This window comes from Scophthalmus maximus, chromosome 22, assembly GCF_022379125.1.
Source record: "Scophthalmus maximus strain ysfricsl-2021 chromosome 22, ASM2237912v1, whole genome shotgun sequence".
Taxonomy (NCBI): domain Eukaryota; kingdom Metazoa; phylum Chordata; class Actinopteri; order Pleuronectiformes; family Scophthalmidae; genus Scophthalmus; species Scophthalmus maximus.
In genome coordinates this window covers 2,841,288-2,859,263 of record NC_061536.1, presented here as the reverse complement: position 1 = coordinate 2,859,263, position 17,976 = coordinate 2,841,288, and the positions used below count along the sequence as shown (strand labels likewise).

Sequence of the window (17,976 nt, the reverse complement as noted above, 5' to 3'; positions counted from 1 at the left end):
GTGGCCTGTTTAAAACAACCAGGTGATTGCACCACTCTTCATCTATGCATGGTTGTACTATCTGATGAAGGCAACAACACTTTTTTTTTTTTCACATATGCCATGCATACGAGGGGAAGCAGGTTTTTTTTCGAAAACTCAGGGGAGAACGCAGGCAGAACAGTGGTGACAACTGTGATGAGATGCAGCCAAAATGTTACACAGAGAGAAGAGTGTGAGAGAAACGCTGGGGAGGAGGTTTAATGGAGCAGCGCGGTGAGGCAGAGCCAGAGTCACATCGGACCAAATGTGTCACCAGAGTCTCGTTGTCAGGATGCACGCTCACCGCACACTTGGCTAATGCCGCTCATTTGGACTGTACGGCTCATTGTTAACACAACGAGAGAAGAAGAAAAAAATCACTGAAATTCAATATGCTACACAAACACGACGACAATTCCGGCTAAACGGACGCTCATTTTGGAGTCGTGAGTCCAGTATTCACCCTCCGTAGCTCCGCAGCCAGTTGCTGTAGCTGGGCAGGTAGTGAACAGTGAGATTATTAGAGCTTTCACTGTCTTACCTGCAAATGGCATTAATGGGGGAGCTGGGACTGAACCGAACTGTAAGGCCGCATGCCGTCCAACTAAAACAACGAGTGATGCTTCCAACAGCGGCGGAGCAAATCCACTTCATCCACTTCACCCATCAATGATTTTTTTTCTCCTTTTTTTGTGTTCATTTGAATTGCTAATTTGCTCATCGCGAAGGGGGTGAGTTATGAAGGATACGGTGGAGACGGGGGCCTGAAAACCTGGCCGAGTGCCATCAGACAGGGCTGTTGAATCATCTCATGTGAATGCAGATTTCAGTGCGAGTTTTGGAGAGAGGTCTGCTTTCAGAGTCTTGAGCCATGGGAGCACCTGGAGATGCAAAGCAGGGACTGACTACAGGTTATCTAGTCGCTCCCTGCCTTCAGAGACATTTCTCCCGGCCCCCCAGGCTACTTCAAAGCGCCTCTATCAAGGCGCCGCACGCTTCGCCATGAAAAGGATTGTGCTACAAGGAGAGATCTAGGGGTGTGAAGCTTCCCTCAGGAACAAACCTGGGTCGCGAACGGAGCGGGGGGGGGGGGGGGGGGTCGGTTTCCTGAGAACAACGCACTTCTGTGATCAGCTCCAGGTTTGACCTCTGAGCTGTGGAGCGCAATTGAAAGTGTGGAGCAGCGCACGGTGGACAGAATAGAGGCTGTGGTCATTAATCACGTGTGTGTGTGTGTGTGTGTGTGTGTGTGTGTGTGTGCTGCCGAGTCAGACTGACTGGTTATTCTGGGAATATTTAAGGCGTATTGCTCTCCAATTTAACACCGTCACAGATTCCGAATCCAGGGACGATCCCCCTCATTCACCCCCAGAATCCCCAGACACCACAGTCAGTGCTGCGTTATCGTCGACTTTGTGGCCAAACACCAAGGTCAAGTGTCGTTTTGGCTGTCTGTGTGTGTGCGAGCGAGCGAGCGAGCAGCCGCCTGGGGACGCTGAGCTCAGATCAGAGGAGCCCGGGACAGGTTCACAGAGGTGACGGTTCACGCGGTGTAAAGCGCTGCAACAAGACTCGGTCACCTTGTGCACATTCAACCAGCTCCCCGAGATGCAGTGGGATTCGAGGTCAAAGGTCAGCCTCACAAACGCAACCTCAGTTGTAATTATAGTTAGATTTCTGTCAAGTTCCATATTTAATATATATATATATATATATATATATATATATATATATATATATATATATATATATATATATTTATTTTTTTTAAATGCTTTTTTGGTGACACTGTATTTCATCATAATTTTAGTTCCAAAGTTCTGACTGTATGTGTCACCCCAAAGTGCTTTTTTTCCCCAGCAAACACAACAAGGTGAACAGTTAAGCAATTACTCAAACTGCGGCTGACTTGATTGATCATTCCGTTTTTTTCAATACAAATATTTACATTTGAGAGTAAAAATGTATGTATTTAATCTAGCCACTTTTCCGAATACATGACATATATTAACACTTTTTTTTTTTTTTAATCGGTGTATTAAATAATTAAGACCAAGATTTTAAAAACAGTGATCCTGATATCTTCCACTGTACATATGGACTTGTCAGTGCCCTCCGGTGGACAGACTCCGCGGGCACTGTTTCGCAATGACATCAAAACGTACGGTACCATCTGCGTGTTGACACTTGTTGTCTTACGAATCACTGTCAGTGTCACTGGTCTAATCTTAATTTGGCCCAAGATGATTTGGCTCGTCCTCCAGGACGCGTAAAAACAACTCCAGGCCTTGTGGAATACTCACTAGAATCCCTACAATCCCTCGAAAGAACTCATGACCCCTAAAATGCATCCGAACGTCCCCTGAAACCTGCTATGCCCTCTGAGGTCTCCTCAAAAAACACTCATTAAAAACCGCACAAACACCTTCGACACCCCTGGAAGCCCCCTTGCGGATGTCTGAAGACCCGCTGAGGTCCTCTCGGAGCCCCTCGGCGCTCCCCAGATCTCCACTTCCAGACCTCCCGCCCCACTTGCCACCATCTCGAGAGGGCGGTTGCACAGTTTCACTGTGAGAAAAGCTGCTGAACGTAACAGAGCCGGGTGGCGGGGGCTGAGCTGAGGGCCGGCGAGACGGCAGCGGGGGGGGAATCGCCGCGTTGTTCTCCAAGACTGAACTCTCAGCCCTTTTGTGCTCGGCTCTCTCCAGCCGCCGGGGGCTCGAGTAGCTCTCAAGTCACACCTCCACGCTGCTTTAAAAGCTAAGCAGCACAAAGGTTGGACAAGAAACCGAGAGAATTGTTCACTTTGTCGACGTCTGGGCTGAAAAAAAAAAAAAAAAAGAGCAACACTGCACATTCTCCACAGCTCCGACTTGATGGCCACACAATGCACTTGTCTTTGCGTGTGTGTGTGTGTGTGTGTGTGTGTGTTTGGTTGCGCAGCATGTGGGCCTTTACTATATAATTGAATTAATACTGGCCCACTCTTGATTCCATCTTCAAACAGCTCATTGAAAACGTATTGCCTTTCCATTATCGTGAGCTCATGTGGCCGCCTGTGGACTGAAGAGGGGGCGTGGTGGGCCTGGGGGTCGGAGGGTGTTCACACTGTGTGAACTGTGCTGTAGTGATCTCGGTGGGACTTTCCTTCCCTCCCCGCCGTGCAGACTGCTTGACACTGCAGGCCCCATTTGCGCTGTTTGATAATAACACTTTAATGTGACTGCTGTGGCTGCTGCCAGTGGGACTGCCGCATCTGCCTCTCCCAGGGGACACGAGGGAGGAGTGGGTTGGGGGGGGGGGGGGGGGGCGGGTGGCAATGACGGTGGCGGCGGGAGCCAGCAACCGTGAGAGACCCTCACTGCCTGACTTCACATAATGCTGCAACGTGGCTCTGCATGGCGAGAAGGATGTCTGCCATTTTTTTCTTCTTTTTAGAAAAAAAAAAAAAAAAGTCAACAAGGCTCAAATCCTTGAAGCCCTTCTGTAGTCTGAGTTTATGTCCTTGACCATGGGTTAAAGTCAAACTGATGGCAGGAAGTCTAATGATCCCTCTTTGAAAAAAAACAAGTAAATGATAATAATACAAAAAGGAGGGGGATTAATAGAAAGACAATCAGATTAGGAGGATCTACGCACTGTTAAAATAAGGTGTTAATAGCACACGTGCTTTGAAAATAACATTAAAAAACAACACTGCTATTCACGCTAAAACAGTAAATTATGAGGCAAAAGGCCAGATCAGGCAGTCATTTTTAAATTTCTCTCCTCTCAAATTACTCTTCATCGAGATTGCAGAAACTGTCCTTCTCCATCAGACAGGGAAAAATTAATACTAATACCAGCAAACCATAACAAACATATTTCATTCATAAATATCCATCTAACAACTTATTTACCTAGTTGAATTAGGGAAATCCTGCTGTAGCAAAATGGAAAGAGAACTATACACTAAATACTTCAGTGAGGGCAAATGAGAGCATTATGAGGATGCGTAAAGTGTCAAATAATAAGCCGAAAAATACACAACCTCTTTATCACTATGCGAACTGCTCTGGTTTAGACGGGCGGAATTCCCATTACAATAGCGCACGAACCGACATCTACGATAATCCCAAATGGCATTCTTTTGTGTGGGGAACAATGGGAGGTGGTGGGTCCACGAAATCAAACGGAGCAACACAGGCGCTGGCCGCGCTCTGCCTCTGCGTGCGGCAGCAGTCTGCCTGCACGGGCCGCGCCGAGGTCGGGGTCAAGGCGCGGGCTCTCGGACAAGAGGCTTAAAGAGGAGACCGGGGAGACAGAGGAGAGACTGGAGAGACTGGAGCCTCGAACACGGAATAAAACCATCAAAGTTCAGCTCTAATCCTCCGCCGCGGTGGGTCAGGCCGGTGGTTAACGGGCTGCGCAATGAGCTCCGTTTACTCCACAGGCGGGCCGGTTTTTGTCCGGGGGCGCGCGCGCGCGTGCGCGGGCTTTTTTTTTTTTTTACCAGCTACACAATTAAACTCGGCGAGCAGGGTTTAGTGTGGAGGGCGTTTTTAATCACCACTGCAAGCTGTGTTTTCTGTTTTTTTTTTTTGTTTGTTTTTTTAAAAGGAGGAAAAGAAAAGAAAAAGAAATCCTCGACAGTAGGAATATTACACTACATTCATACTGGCATGTGATGTGTAAAAATTGACACCAAACGCTTCAGATTTTAATTCTGAAAGACAACACAAAGAATATCGGGGGGGGGGGGGGCGCAATATTTTAGAAGAAATATTAATGAAGAAGAAGAAGAAGATGATGATGATGAGGAAGAAAAAGAAGAAGATGGGCGGCCCAAAAATGTAGGCTGTAACAGGTCAAATGAAAATGACGGTGAGAGAAATGTGTCCTAAGAAAAAAAATCTGATTTAAGTATTATTAATGTTCAATTTCAGAACTCGCATTTAGGGGCGAAATGTACCCTTTTCAATAAATATGTTGTGAAATATATGAAGTTTTATATTCTTACCCTGCATGATATTATTCCCTGTTATTGTAGCCTTCATAAAGAAAATTGGTTATTTGTGGTGGAAGGAAAAAAGGATGTGTTTTTCAGCACCTTGGAGAGCTCCTTGTCCACTTGATCTAGTCTTTTTAGTTTTTAGACAAATGAACAGCACACACACACACACACACACACACACACACACACACACAGTTCACTGTCTTGGCTATCATATTCATATGCAATTCATATAATTCACCCTTAAACCTGATCACAGCTGTTGGCAGCGGGCGGGTGACATTTCTCTCAGTGCCATGTTGAATATCAGAACCTTTCTCCCGTGTATATCACAGTGTTGAATCAAATGAAGCGTTTCATCCATGAATCTTTGAGGTGTATGTTTAAATCAGAGAAAGGGGGGTTTAGGAACGTCTCTGCTCCGGGCCTCTTCTCTCATGAAGTCTGGAGATCCAAATGGCAGTGGAAAATATAAAAGGGTAAACATGGTGTATTTCCCTTCTGTTTTGACTTCCCTTCTGTCTGTTTGTGTCAGAAACTCAGCACATGCTGCCTTTTATTGAGTCGAAATAAAGCCATTGAAACCCCACACCTTGTTTCCGTTCAAACGGCCAATTAATATATAGATATTTTGTTTTAAACAACTTAAGTTGAACTTTAAGAAAAAAAAAATACATCTCACATTATCATAGTTGTGACCAATTCACCCGAGAATTAAGGATGGATTCTCTGGCGGATTATAGCCTATTTTCTTTTTTTTTTCTAAAAAACAAAACAAAACAACACAAAACTTCAAAGCAACTGAGTTGGTCAATAAATCATTTTTCCCTCTGTCCCACACCATGCCCGCCTAGACAACCGGTCCCCGGGTCCCCGGCCGATCATCTGGGAGCGCAGCCTTCGCTGTCACCGTGGAGGTTTGGTTTGTTAGCGCGCCCCCGCGAGACCAGTCCACCACACGGGCCTGTTGGAGACGTCTTGTTTTTTTTTGGGGGGGGGGGGCACTACGATTCCCTTGGTATTTCTCCAAAATAAACTAAAAAAACAACACACGAATATTCTAAAAGGGCGTTTATACCGACGTCACAAAGCAATAACTTGGGGCCACCTGCATCTGTGTGAAAGCTTAATTTCCACTGCACTGGGACAAATGCGCATCCGCCGCGAGTTTCACTTTTCCAAACAATTGAGAGAACAAAAGAAAGAAAGAAAAGTCTAGATAAAGTTTGGAATACCTCCTTTTTACACACTCAACATATTACCCAGTGTGCCCCCTCCCCGGGAGGGGGGGGGGGGGGAATCAAACTCACCAGGCAGAGCACCGGCGTCAGGAGGAACACGGCGCACCAGCACGTCACCTGCATCCTCCCGGCACTCAGGACTTCCTCTAGGTTCCCACTCGGCGGACTGCCGCGGCTCTGCCGACCATAAATCCAGCCGGTGTCCACCTCACAGCGCGGCCAAGCCCCTCAGCAGCCCGGGCGAGAAGGACAGCGCTGCGCACCCCATGGCCGCGGAACGGAGCTGGGAGTCGGAGACGGAGACGGCGACGGGACGGCGGCGCGGCGCACGGGACGGCGCAGCCGGTGCGAGGGCTGGGGTCGGGGGGAGGGGAAGGGATGGGGGCGGGGAGGGCGGGGAGGGGGGGGGGGGCAGGGCCACAAACAGCGATTACTTAAAGAGTTAATCCAGGTAGCGAGAGCGGCGGGGTCACGGCCGTGGGCAGGTTGGAGTCCCGGGCGTTCTGGCTGGTGGCTGGCGCGCGCAGCGGTCGTTGCGCTCCGATGTGAGGGGCACGGCGCAGCTCTCCGCTTTATAACGAGCGCCTGCAACACAACCTGGGAGACCGTCGGGAGGGGGAGGGAGGGAGGGAGGGAGGGGGGCATATGAATGGGATGGGGCGGAGGGAGAAGACGAATAAAACGGCTGGCTTTTTGTTGGAGGGGGAGGAAGCCACATTTCCTCGCTCTCTTTCTCGTCCTTTTTTCTTTTCCTAGAAAAAAACAAACAAAAAAAAACCAACCCCGGCTGCTGGTGTGGGAATGAATGCGCTCCTCCGCTCAGCCCCCGAACAAGAGGCGAACCACGAACAAACACAGCAGCTGCCGCGCGCGGAGGTCATCCCAACACATCGCCGTCAGGATCCACTGTATCACCCCCGAGTGGGGCTTTTGCTAATAACATCCGCCAACGTTTGCCGAAATTCCAACAATGCAGCATGAATTGTTATTCAAACGTTGTGCCTGCTTTTTGCCTTACACTGCAGAAAAGAAACTCCTAATGTCCATCAAACTGGTTCAGCTCATGCAATTTACGTATTCCCTCCCCCCCCCCCCCTACAGTGATGAACTTGTTTCACTAAAATTTGTAAATGTGAGGGTCAGTATCATGCAACAAGAAAGAATACAGAAAAAGACATAGGCAAAAACAAAAATTGATTTCCACCTGAAGTCTATGGGTATAATAATAATAAAAAAAACTTTAAAATGTTAATCATACCAGTTAACTACATCTGATGGATGGTATTAATCCTGCTTTGTCCATCCAAATTGACTCTATAGTTCTCTATTCAGGGCTGGATCAAACCGGAGTGTGTATGCTGGTTCTAGTCCCCCCCCCAAAAAAGATAACTTTTTTATGCTCAGAACTCTGAGACGTTCTGAGCATAAAAACCACTGGTGCTGTCAATAAAAAAAATCAGAACTTAAAATCTTTAGGATTACACTGGGCAGCAGAACTGACCGGTGTTGCACACTCAATGTAATGAAAGTGCAGACAGAAGACCTGATGTCTAAACCTGTTAGTGATGTCCAGGCAAAAGTGAGCCCCCTGCTCAACCCTCCCGTGCAATATTTTGTATGAAACACAAACACTTGTTATTATTATGTTTGAATGAAATGAGGATGTGCTGTTCATTTTTTGTATTGGACAAGTCGTATCAGTTGAATCTGGTTTGTTGTTTGAGCTTGCAGGACGGTGTCCAATTGTAGATGACGTGAATGAAACATATCATTTAGCCAGTTATTTGAAGAAAGCGTGGGAGCTGAAGGAAAAACAAACTTTCTTTTGTTTTCTCTTTTCTCTTCCCTCCGCGTTTTCTGTGTGTGATACTGGAAGAGGATTATGTTTTGTAAAGTACAGGTGTCTTGTAATCCCAGAAATGGGATGATTCTGGTCTGGTTCAGTACAGACAATGTCCACAATGAACTCAGATACTATGTGTTACATTTACATTTAACCACAACTTTCTTTAACTTCAACTAAAGTGCTTTCGTTGCCTGAACCACAGACGGGACTGTGGATGTTGGCAACCACAGTGGATCTGTGTCCATGTGTCTACACACTCAAATACTAATGTAAGCATAATATTGATAACATATTAGATGTTTTTATTCCAGATCGTGACCTCAATAAAAAAAACAGGGACTTGTGATTGGCTCCAAGTTATGGATTAATTACCTCACGGTCTTCATCATTTCAGTTTTTTAATTGTGCTTTAAGCGGCACATTTTCACCAAGCAAAAGCGTTATTAATCTAATGACCACACAGTAATTTGCAACAAAGTCCCCTGAGAGTTCAGAGCCTCTGGACAGTGGCCTGCTTTGCCTGGTTGGCAATCCAACCGAGTCATGTCATACTTTTATGAGTTTATCGCACTATTTTTTTCTTCTTCTTTTAATTGTATTTACATTCGTCTCTCAGGGCCTGCGGAGTTCCAGGGCAAAGTCCTCTTCCCTCAATATCCACTTAATGAAAAAAGCACATTCCATTGGAGGCTAAGGTGACCTCCATCATAATGTTATGCATAGACCATATTCAACTCCCAGAAAGCTAGTGTAAATAAAGTGATTCAACGTCCCCCCCCCTTGTCCCATCCAGCCGACGGGGACTTATCCACATATGTTTTGGGAGTCTGCTTCAGTAGCCGGCTTCTGGCCAAAGATTTTTTGAGAATACTGTCCCCTATGTTAGGTTTCGTTGGAGCAGGACTCAAATGCTGGTTAGCGAAAAAGGAGTATTAAAAAAAGGTCCAAATAAAAACATACTTCCAGTCTTTAAAGGAGATATAAACAAAATACAACTGTCCAAAACTCAACTTCAGGCCTCCGAACGTAAACAGGGAACACCCAAACAGACGAAGCAAGCAGAACAAAGGGAGGCACAAGGACCTTATAGACACAAGAGGGCAGAGGTGATTGGACGCGGGAGACCCATTAGGAACAAGTGCCGACAATCACGGGGGAAACACAAGACAAAAAAATGAATGACCAAATAAGACGCAGGACAACAGTACGCGAAAGCAACATCCAACGGGAAATGCCCAACTGAAGATGAACAAGAAAAAATTGATCACGAGAAAGTAACTTCGCATAAACAGAGACACACAAGGGCAATCAAAGAAATCAGAGCCAGCAAAGTCCACCAAGAAACAAAGGGTTCAAAGTTCTTCTCTCGAAAGTCCACAGCAACTCTTGGTTCGAGCGGAACCATGACACCCTACCCAACTTTTTACATTCTTTTTAAATGAACACTTTGAATACTGTATCGGAAAAGTGAATCTTCCTGGCTGGATCTGCTGCCAGTCGAGCTGGCCGCTAACTTCTGGGAAGCCTCCTCGTACTCTTTCAAGCTCCCAAAAGTGAAGCCAAAAATTTGCTTCCCTCATCCCCGTCAAGGTTGGTTTCAATTAGCTTTTCGATGTTATAAAAAAAAAAACAGGCGTAGACGTCCCGATTGGAGGCCGACACTGACTGACGATTGGTCGAGCGGTGTATCGGCGGGACCTCAATACAACTAGCCTGGGACCGAGACGAATTCTGGAAGCTCATTTAAATTTGCTCTGCCAGAATGCGGGGTGAGGTCGAATTGTCAAATTGGCTTAGGAAGTTTCCTAAATCTTGACGTGACCCGGAAGTATTTGATCAGCAGCCATGATAAAGGCTGTTCGGATTCTCTAAATTCATGGGAAAGGAGCTTCAATGCTTCCTTTCCTATTTCCTTCAGCATAGGGTACACTGCACCTTCCTATGTGAGAGCAAGGAGATATAGACGACCCACAATTCATTGCGGCAGCGATATTTAACGTGACGCGCCACGCACGGACGTAAACGACTCAATCCTCAGTAGAAGTAGAAGAAGTAGAAGAGTATGAATATGTCCCAGAAGAGACGCCCGTCAATAACATCCACCGTCGTGTGATGACATGTACAGTGAAAGTCGACTCGGATTCACCAAGCAGCTCTGTCGGCTTTTCCGAAGTCCTGTCAGTCCTCCTTTACACCTTTCCTCGACCTCATGACGTTTGCCACTGAGGTCAAGGGATAGAAGATAGGAAGGACAATTCGACCGCACCATAGGTCCGGATCCGCTCAATTGGGAAGTGATTTCCCTCGGCAGAAAACTTGCCGGTCCAATCACGACCGATTATCTGATATTGGGCGGGGTTCATACCACGCTAAGGAACCCATTGATAAAAAACGCAGAACACCACTGGTAACGGGAACTGCAGTGGGAAAGGTTTTTATTTTGCTTTGATTTTTTTGTTTTTACTTTACCCTTTCTCTTTCTTTTCCTGAGGTAGTTTAAGACATGTTGTTTAACATTTCATGTCCATGGGCCAAAAAGAAATGTGTATGTGTCTACGGCAATCAGCTACAACATCGAAACATGCATCTGGTGTACATGTGCATGGAAGTGTGTGTGTGTGTGTGTGTGTGTGTGTGCCAGCAGTGGCAGGACAAGGCGACTGAAGCCGGCTCAGATGCTGAGTGCGTGTTTCTGGGCTGGAGATAGATAGGGCTCTTTTTGTCGGGGAACAGAAGGGGCAGGGAGGTGAGCGGAAAAGAAAAGGCGGGAGGGGGCTGCGCTTTAATAAATCCCCAAGCAGTCTCATTGCTACAACATTGCGGTGTTCTGGCATTGTCGCCATAACTCAGCCGGCAGGGCTGATGGGATCCTGCTCTGAATGGCCCAGATAGCCTTCCCAAGCCCAGCACGGCATGCGGCAGCAGAGCAGGTGGAGATAAATCACGGGGGGGGTCGGCCGACTACCATTGTGGCTGTAATAAAACACAGGCTCGTCTACGGTGAGCTAAAGGGCCCATAATTCAGGATTAGCCCAACCTTCCTCTTTTTTTTTTGTTTGGAGATACCAGGTGGGCCACTTTACAGAAGTTGAGCTGGGAGTCCAGTAAGGTCAGTACCTGGAGCAACCCAGGTCAGGGGTCCAAGAGATTGTGTCTGTATTGGTCAATTATGTGCCTGAGGATTCATATCCATTGCAGATGTTCAGTGTCAATGCGGGAAGTGCTGAGGCCTTAGGGAGTATGTAAGGGTGCGGAGGTCGGGGTGGTGGCACATTCAACTTTCATGTGGGATATCGAAGATCATGTTCTGTCACACAATATTGTAGAAAACAATAATTTAACATTGGTATTAGATATAAAAAACAAATGTGAAACTGCATGTAACCTCACGCATACATTTTCTGAACCTATTATAGGCTTGCTGAAGTTACTTGTGTGCAGAACCGGTGCTGATGATTTTCTAAACTTAAGTAGCGTTTCATTTTTAGATGCTTGTGTTTGCTACCGCCCAGTCAACCACTGCATCTACGGAACATACAATCTATCACGTGAACATGATGGCATTACTTTCCATTGACAGATACATTTTGTCGAACCTGATTTTTTTAAATAAATAAAATAATGTTTTAAAGGTTTGCATATAATTATACCATGGTAACGCAACGCTGACATGATAACAATGACATATAATGTCAGAAGCTTCTCTTAGTTGACTTCCAGCGTGAAATTATGTTTTCTTTTAAATGAATTAAAGTGGTCCTAGACACAATACACTTACAAATGTCATGTACAACATGAAAATTCTTTCCCTGACCACTGGCTGATTTAGAGATTAAATCATGTGGACCAAACACACTTTAAACTTAGAGTGGAAAATGTAATCCTCGACTTCTGGTCATAATGGGAGTGATGCTAAATGAGTTGAATGTTATTTTACTGTTATTTTACCAGGACAATGCTAAAAGCATTGGGGAGAGAAGCGATGTGCAGACTTTAGCAGCCACAGTGCATTAAAAAGACTTTTGCATCAATGCAATGTAAAACATAAATGCGGCCAAAATAGCTCAAATTTAACAGATGAAAATGAAATAACAGAAATGCATTATGTCTTACCAGTTGTACATTCGTCATTATCTCCCCCAAGGAGGTTACATTTTCAGCCATGTCCTATTGATTTTCAGTAGAATGACACAAAAACCACGAAATTAATTTCCACATAACTTGGAAGGATGAGAAATGGACCAAAAAATAACCAATTAAAATATGGTACGGATCTGGACAAAGGGATGAATCCAGGAATTGTTTAATCACTTTTTTAACATTGCGATATTAGGCTTTTCTTTTTCTTCTTCTTTTTTTTTTTTTTACATTTTCGCAGATTTCCCAGGGAACAATTCATGGCATATTTAGGGTACTAATATCTTGTGGATCCAAATAAAAATCTTGATGGGGGATTTAAATGTGGTGTCTCAGTGGGACTGTCGGGCCTTGGCAGATGTGCGTTGTACCGAGTGGCATTCTAGTTTCATGATCAAACTGAAATGCAATTTCCCTTTCCCCTTCATTTTTCAGTCTGACGTTGTGTTTAGTCCATTTCTGTTGGGTCGGGTTCATATTTCTGTCTTGTTTTGTTCAATCCAATCTTTAGTGATTGACGTAGAGGGTCCGTCCCACCAAATTTATTTTCTGCCAGCACGGAGGCCCGGAGCCGTTGCTGAGAGCAGTTAACGTTCCTTGTGACAGGTGAAGAAATATATTGAAAGTGTCGTTAATTCTTGTCTAATAGTTCGGTAACAAGATGACACCACTGCTCCAAATTTGACAAGGACTCTGATTGGCTGATTGGCTGCACCAGCTTTGACCAGGATTGTCCAATTTTCTACAAAGAAAACCAAAGATTGAAGACTGTTAGGACCCACAGCTGGTCCAGGGGAAAGGGGGGAGGGGAGTAACACGATTCTAGACGAGAAACATGAGGTGTCGTTTTTAGTTTAGTCTCATTTATTGCCAGAACAAAACAAAAAAACTCCCAAAACGACTTAACTTCAGGGAGAGCAAAGGCCAACATGACAAACCAAAACAACCCAGTGTAGGAACAAAACTCAAATCTAAAAACTATCGCAAGAGAAAAGGTCACAGTTCTACAGCTGCCTATTGCGTGATCAAACAAAAACAAAACAGAAAGAATTCTGGCATAGCTCATAAACTGAGATCAGTAACTGAACACTAACTTCACAAACAAATCTCTAGTTTCTCTTACAGAGACTTTTGTACGAGCAACGAGACAAAAAGTTGTTACACATTCAGGAACAGGCAGCATGTGCCAGAGCCAGTGAGGTGCTGCTTCTCAGTCCTTATATGCTCAACGAGGCCGGACTGATTGGGAACCACCGAGGCCCTGCAGCCGACGATCGGATGAGGGGGGATCCAGAGCTGAGACCCACAAAGGGTGCGGTCGAATTGTCCTTCCTATCTACTATTCCTTGACGGAGGTGGAAAACGTCATGAGGTCAAGGAAAGGTGTAAAGATAGGACTTTGGAAGAGCCGACGGCGCTGCTCAGAGAATCCGACTCGACTTTCACTACACTACGTCATCACGCGACGGCAGTTATTGATGCGCCTGCCGTGGTGAAACTAAAAAAAAATTCCGAAGATGGACTACAAAAAAACGCAGCGGCTCCATCGGCATGTCTCAGTGTGTTTTACCAGCGTGTGACATCAGATGTAAATGATTCATGTGCAACAGTAACTTACATGATGATGTGTGTCTCTTCTGGGTCATATTCATACTCATCTCCTTTGGATTGAATCGTTTACGTTGGTGCGTGTGACGTCACCTTAAAAATCGCTGCCGCAATGAATTGCGGGGCGTCTATTTCTCCTTTCCTCTCGCATTGGGAAGGTCCAGTGTACCCTATGCTAAAGGAGACAGGAAAGCAAGAATTGAAGCACCTTTCCTTAGCATTTAGAGAACCCGAACAGCTCTTTTTCATGGCCGCTGATGAAATATTTCCGGGTCACATCAAGATTTAGCAAATAAACTATGGTTTAGATATGGTGGTTGGGGTTAGCCAACTAAAACAACAACCTGACTGTGACGAGATGGTGTCGCACTCAGGGTCAGGGTAATAAATTAAAGTAACATCGCAGGTAGCGTCAGCTGCTGGAGTGTGACACAGAGGGCAAACTACTTCCTGGAGCGGCGCTGAACATTGTCAGTTGACGTAAATCGTGAGTCAAATGTGAACAGAACTTCAAGGCCAGCTCCTGTGAATTGTGTTGGGTTTTTGTGCAGCAGTCATGAAGTCGGACGGCCGTGGGGACGTCAGGTTGTAAAAGGTTGAATTCGTGATGCATAGCCGCGGAAAGCTAACAACACCGGTTCGGTAAAGACAGTGGACAAAGTGAAAGCTCTCGTCGGAGGGCACCTCGGCCTTGCCCGTGTCACCGGGTAAGTATGGGCCTCCGTGAATCACAGAGAGCGAACCGAGTCGCTGATTTGTGTCAGTGTCGGAGTGGAGACCATTCACGAGAGTGATGTGAACGCAGCTGGGTCCTGGCAAACCAATACAAAAAAGGGGATAAAAAAAACCCAACATGTTTTGTAGTTCCCAATCGAACACCTGGCCTCCTTCCTCTTTTCAGCAGCTTGTCTCTCGTTGATGGAGTATAATCAGGAGGTCGAGTTACTAATATTCCAAGCACACCTTTTGGTGCTCAATTCAGTGCGGGGGGGGGGGGAGGAAATTACAGGGTAGTCTCTTCCTAATAGCTCACCATTGAGCCGCAAAGAGGAGGGGCACGAGATAAAGACGGGAGACGGGAAGAGGATGATTGCTCAGCTGAGTGACGGCGGTGTCCAGTGGCATGAATACGTTTGGCTGGCTGGGCTCCATCTTTAATTGTGAGGGCAGATGTTGCCGCGGGCCCTCGGGCACGGCCGCGACGCAACAGCGGCACACTCGCCATGGCTGCCGCCCAACCAGCTGCCATCTGAAGTGTCGCTCAGCATCCGGCAGCCAGGGATGGGAGTCAAACCGGGGCTTGACCAGAAGGGGCCGAGGGGCGCGCTTTCCCGCGCCACGTGCGGCGACAAAAGCCCCCGCGGTCCGCAGTCACGGCTGCCGCTGCCAGTGCTTTTCAGGAGGAATGCGGAGGGGTGGGCGGGCTGAGGGGGAGCTGACAGGGACAAATGGCTGGGCAGAGCGTCGGTCGCAGGATGCAGCTGCTGCGAATCAATCGCCTCCTCATCACAATTAGAGCGAGTGCCAGCTCCAGCTTCGGGAAGTGGGGATGGAAACTCGAGTTCCCACGTGTCTAATTTGAAGGGTGTGAATGCAAGTCTTCAAGTCGACAGAGACTTGAGACTTGACAAACACTCGCAGAAGTTAACTCGGCTGGAGCGCGACACCTTCGTCCCTGGTGCTGCTCTACACCATCAGGGCACCCGCAATAAAAGACACTCGAAGAATTCCTAAGCGAAATGATTATGGAGATTATCGTCCAAATGAGGGATTAAACGACGCTCAGCGCTAGTGTCCTGTAATTAGCGATCATGGTGGTAGCGCGTCCAACTTAACCATACACGCCACGTGCAGATACAGCAGAACGAATTATGAGAATGCCGGCGCTGACTGTTAAAGGGACTCACGCGGTTTCTTGCCGGGTGTAGGAGGTGGCGAGGGACGCTTGCCAAAGAGCTTCCGCCATCATTGCGTTCACACGACACTGAGCAGAGCTACCTCAGGGCCGACTGGACGCGACAGCGCCTCGCCATCAGCAAGTGACGAGACCGGTCCAGGTTCAGCTGCTCAGCATGCTGCATTCTCTGGAGGCAAGTGATGAAGCAACAACAAGAACTAAAACACTCATGTCTCTTTCCACCAACGGAAACGGCAGTAAGTAAAGGAATGGAGTTTAACGCTGAACGTGCACACGTCTGCTAGACTGGTAAGTTTTGTCCAATGTCAATGTAATTGCCTGGCATTAGGTTTGGGCATCGCCGCACTGATGTACAAACATGCAAATCCAGAATAACTAAACCAATTCATTTGGAGGTAAAACTGAATGAAGATGTGATGTTTTAAAAAACGTATATACGCACAAAACTCAAGCGAGTTCAGTGGGTTCTCGTTAAACTCGGAAATTGGTCAGTAAACTGTGATGGATGTGTATAATGGGCGTTTTGGGAAATGATCTCACAACTCAATTTGTTTTCCATTCCGGATCATTTGACCAACAGAACGCCTTTTACATACTCACTTTGATTCACTGCCCCCCCCCCCCCCCCAGATGACATTCTACTCTCAGGTATACAGATTATTTTCCAGTCACAGCAAGAAAGCATTTGAAAAACTTAAAATGTGAGATGCACAATTACAAATAAACCTGCAGGGAGCGACATGTTTGCTTCTCCTTGTGTATGTATATATTTAGTAGTAAATCAGGTCTCGGTGTTCAAAAAGTCACTGCGACCCGGGGCGAGGGAAGGTCAGTATTTGTAAGGCTGTTTTAATTGAAGACAGACAATGATGTACAATCAAGTTTTCGGGAAGCCCTTCTTAAAGGCAGACCACCAATTCCCTTGATTGAGAGACTACTTTATTCTTATCAGGGAGATATGATCTCTTATCTCCGGGGCTCCTGGGAATAGAACTTAGAAACGAACAATGCTGCGTAGATGATCTTTGGTGTTTGACCAAGCATCCTTAATCAAATTTTTTTCCCCGCCAGATCTTGATGTCTCCGAGGTCGCCACAAAGTCACCCATTTGAAGTGGGTTTTACAGCATGACTAAATTGATTAGGGGAGACAGCAGGACTTCCTTTTCTTGGCAGGGGGAATTTAAGAGGAAGACAGAGACGTGATTAAGTGAAGTGCTGATTAAATGAGAGGGCCGAGACGTGTAGTGGGCGGCCCCTGCTTTACTTCCCCCAACGTCCGATCATAATCTGGGATTCTGATAATAAAGGCAATTACATTACTTCAACAAGCAGAGGACAACAGGCCTGAATGAATGAATGCACGAGAGGAGAGTCGGTGCATTCAGGATCCACCTGCAGCCTAGAAAAGCAGTTTGGAAAAGAACAGAAAATAGCAGAATAAGGCAGAAGCTACATACATGGATACAGCTATGAGTACAGCCACATTTCTGTATCCATTTATCATGGCGGAGGTTAAAACGCACTGATCCTGTCCCTCTCCAAACTCCTCTCGTCTTTTAGAGAAACGTGAGTGTGCAGGCTGCAGACATTTAGCTATCCTCTACTGACATCTGCTGGTAAAATATATTATGGCAGCACATTTGGACCAAATTGTCCTGCAACTGTTCACTGCTGAGCCAAAACGTCATGACTACCCAGGTCTATTATGCTTCTGCATCGTTGGTAGTGCCATCAAAACAGCCCCAACGCATCCAGGCATGGACCCTACACGACGACGGATTGCCCTGGCCCTGTAAGTCCTGGAAGTTGTCCTGAAGATCACACCTGTTTTTTCCTGTACCTCCTCCAAAACCTTCTTAACACTTGGCGGTTCGTCCCTCCTTGGACTAAGCTCCGCTGACCAGGAGCATCACAAAGCCTTGCTGTTTCTGGGATGCTCTGACCCAGGGGTCCAGCACATTTAGCCGCAGTCAAAATCATCCGACACGTTCAATATTAGAAATGTTCATTACGGCCTAACATAGCCCAGGACCGTATTTGGCGCTATGGTCATTCTGTCCATCCTGAGGTCCATACAAGCCTGGAAGAGATCCCTCCGTGAAGCAACTCCAGTGTTAGAGTCGGGAGACTGAAAAATGCATTGAGAAGGTCAAGTTAGGATAATATGATGGTCAGGACTGATGACGTCTGATATTAGCTTCAATGGAACT

The 17,976-nt window shown here is 46.4% G+C and overlaps 1 protein-coding gene across 1 annotated transcript in view; it reads right to left on the bottom strand.

Moving 5' to 3' along the window:
• The window catches only part of nxph1 (neurexophilin 1), a 38,227-nt gene extending 31,412 nt beyond the window's left edge, over window positions 1-6,815 (bottom strand). The window contains exon 1 of the mRNA XM_035621439.2: window positions 6,325-6,815. Coding sequence (XP_035477332.1) covers window positions 6,325-6,378 — 54 coding nt within the window. The 5' untranslated portion in view covers window positions 6,379-6,815. The remainder of the gene's footprint in view (window positions 1-6,324) is intronic.
• Window positions 6,816-17,976: the final 11,161 nt, after the last annotated feature.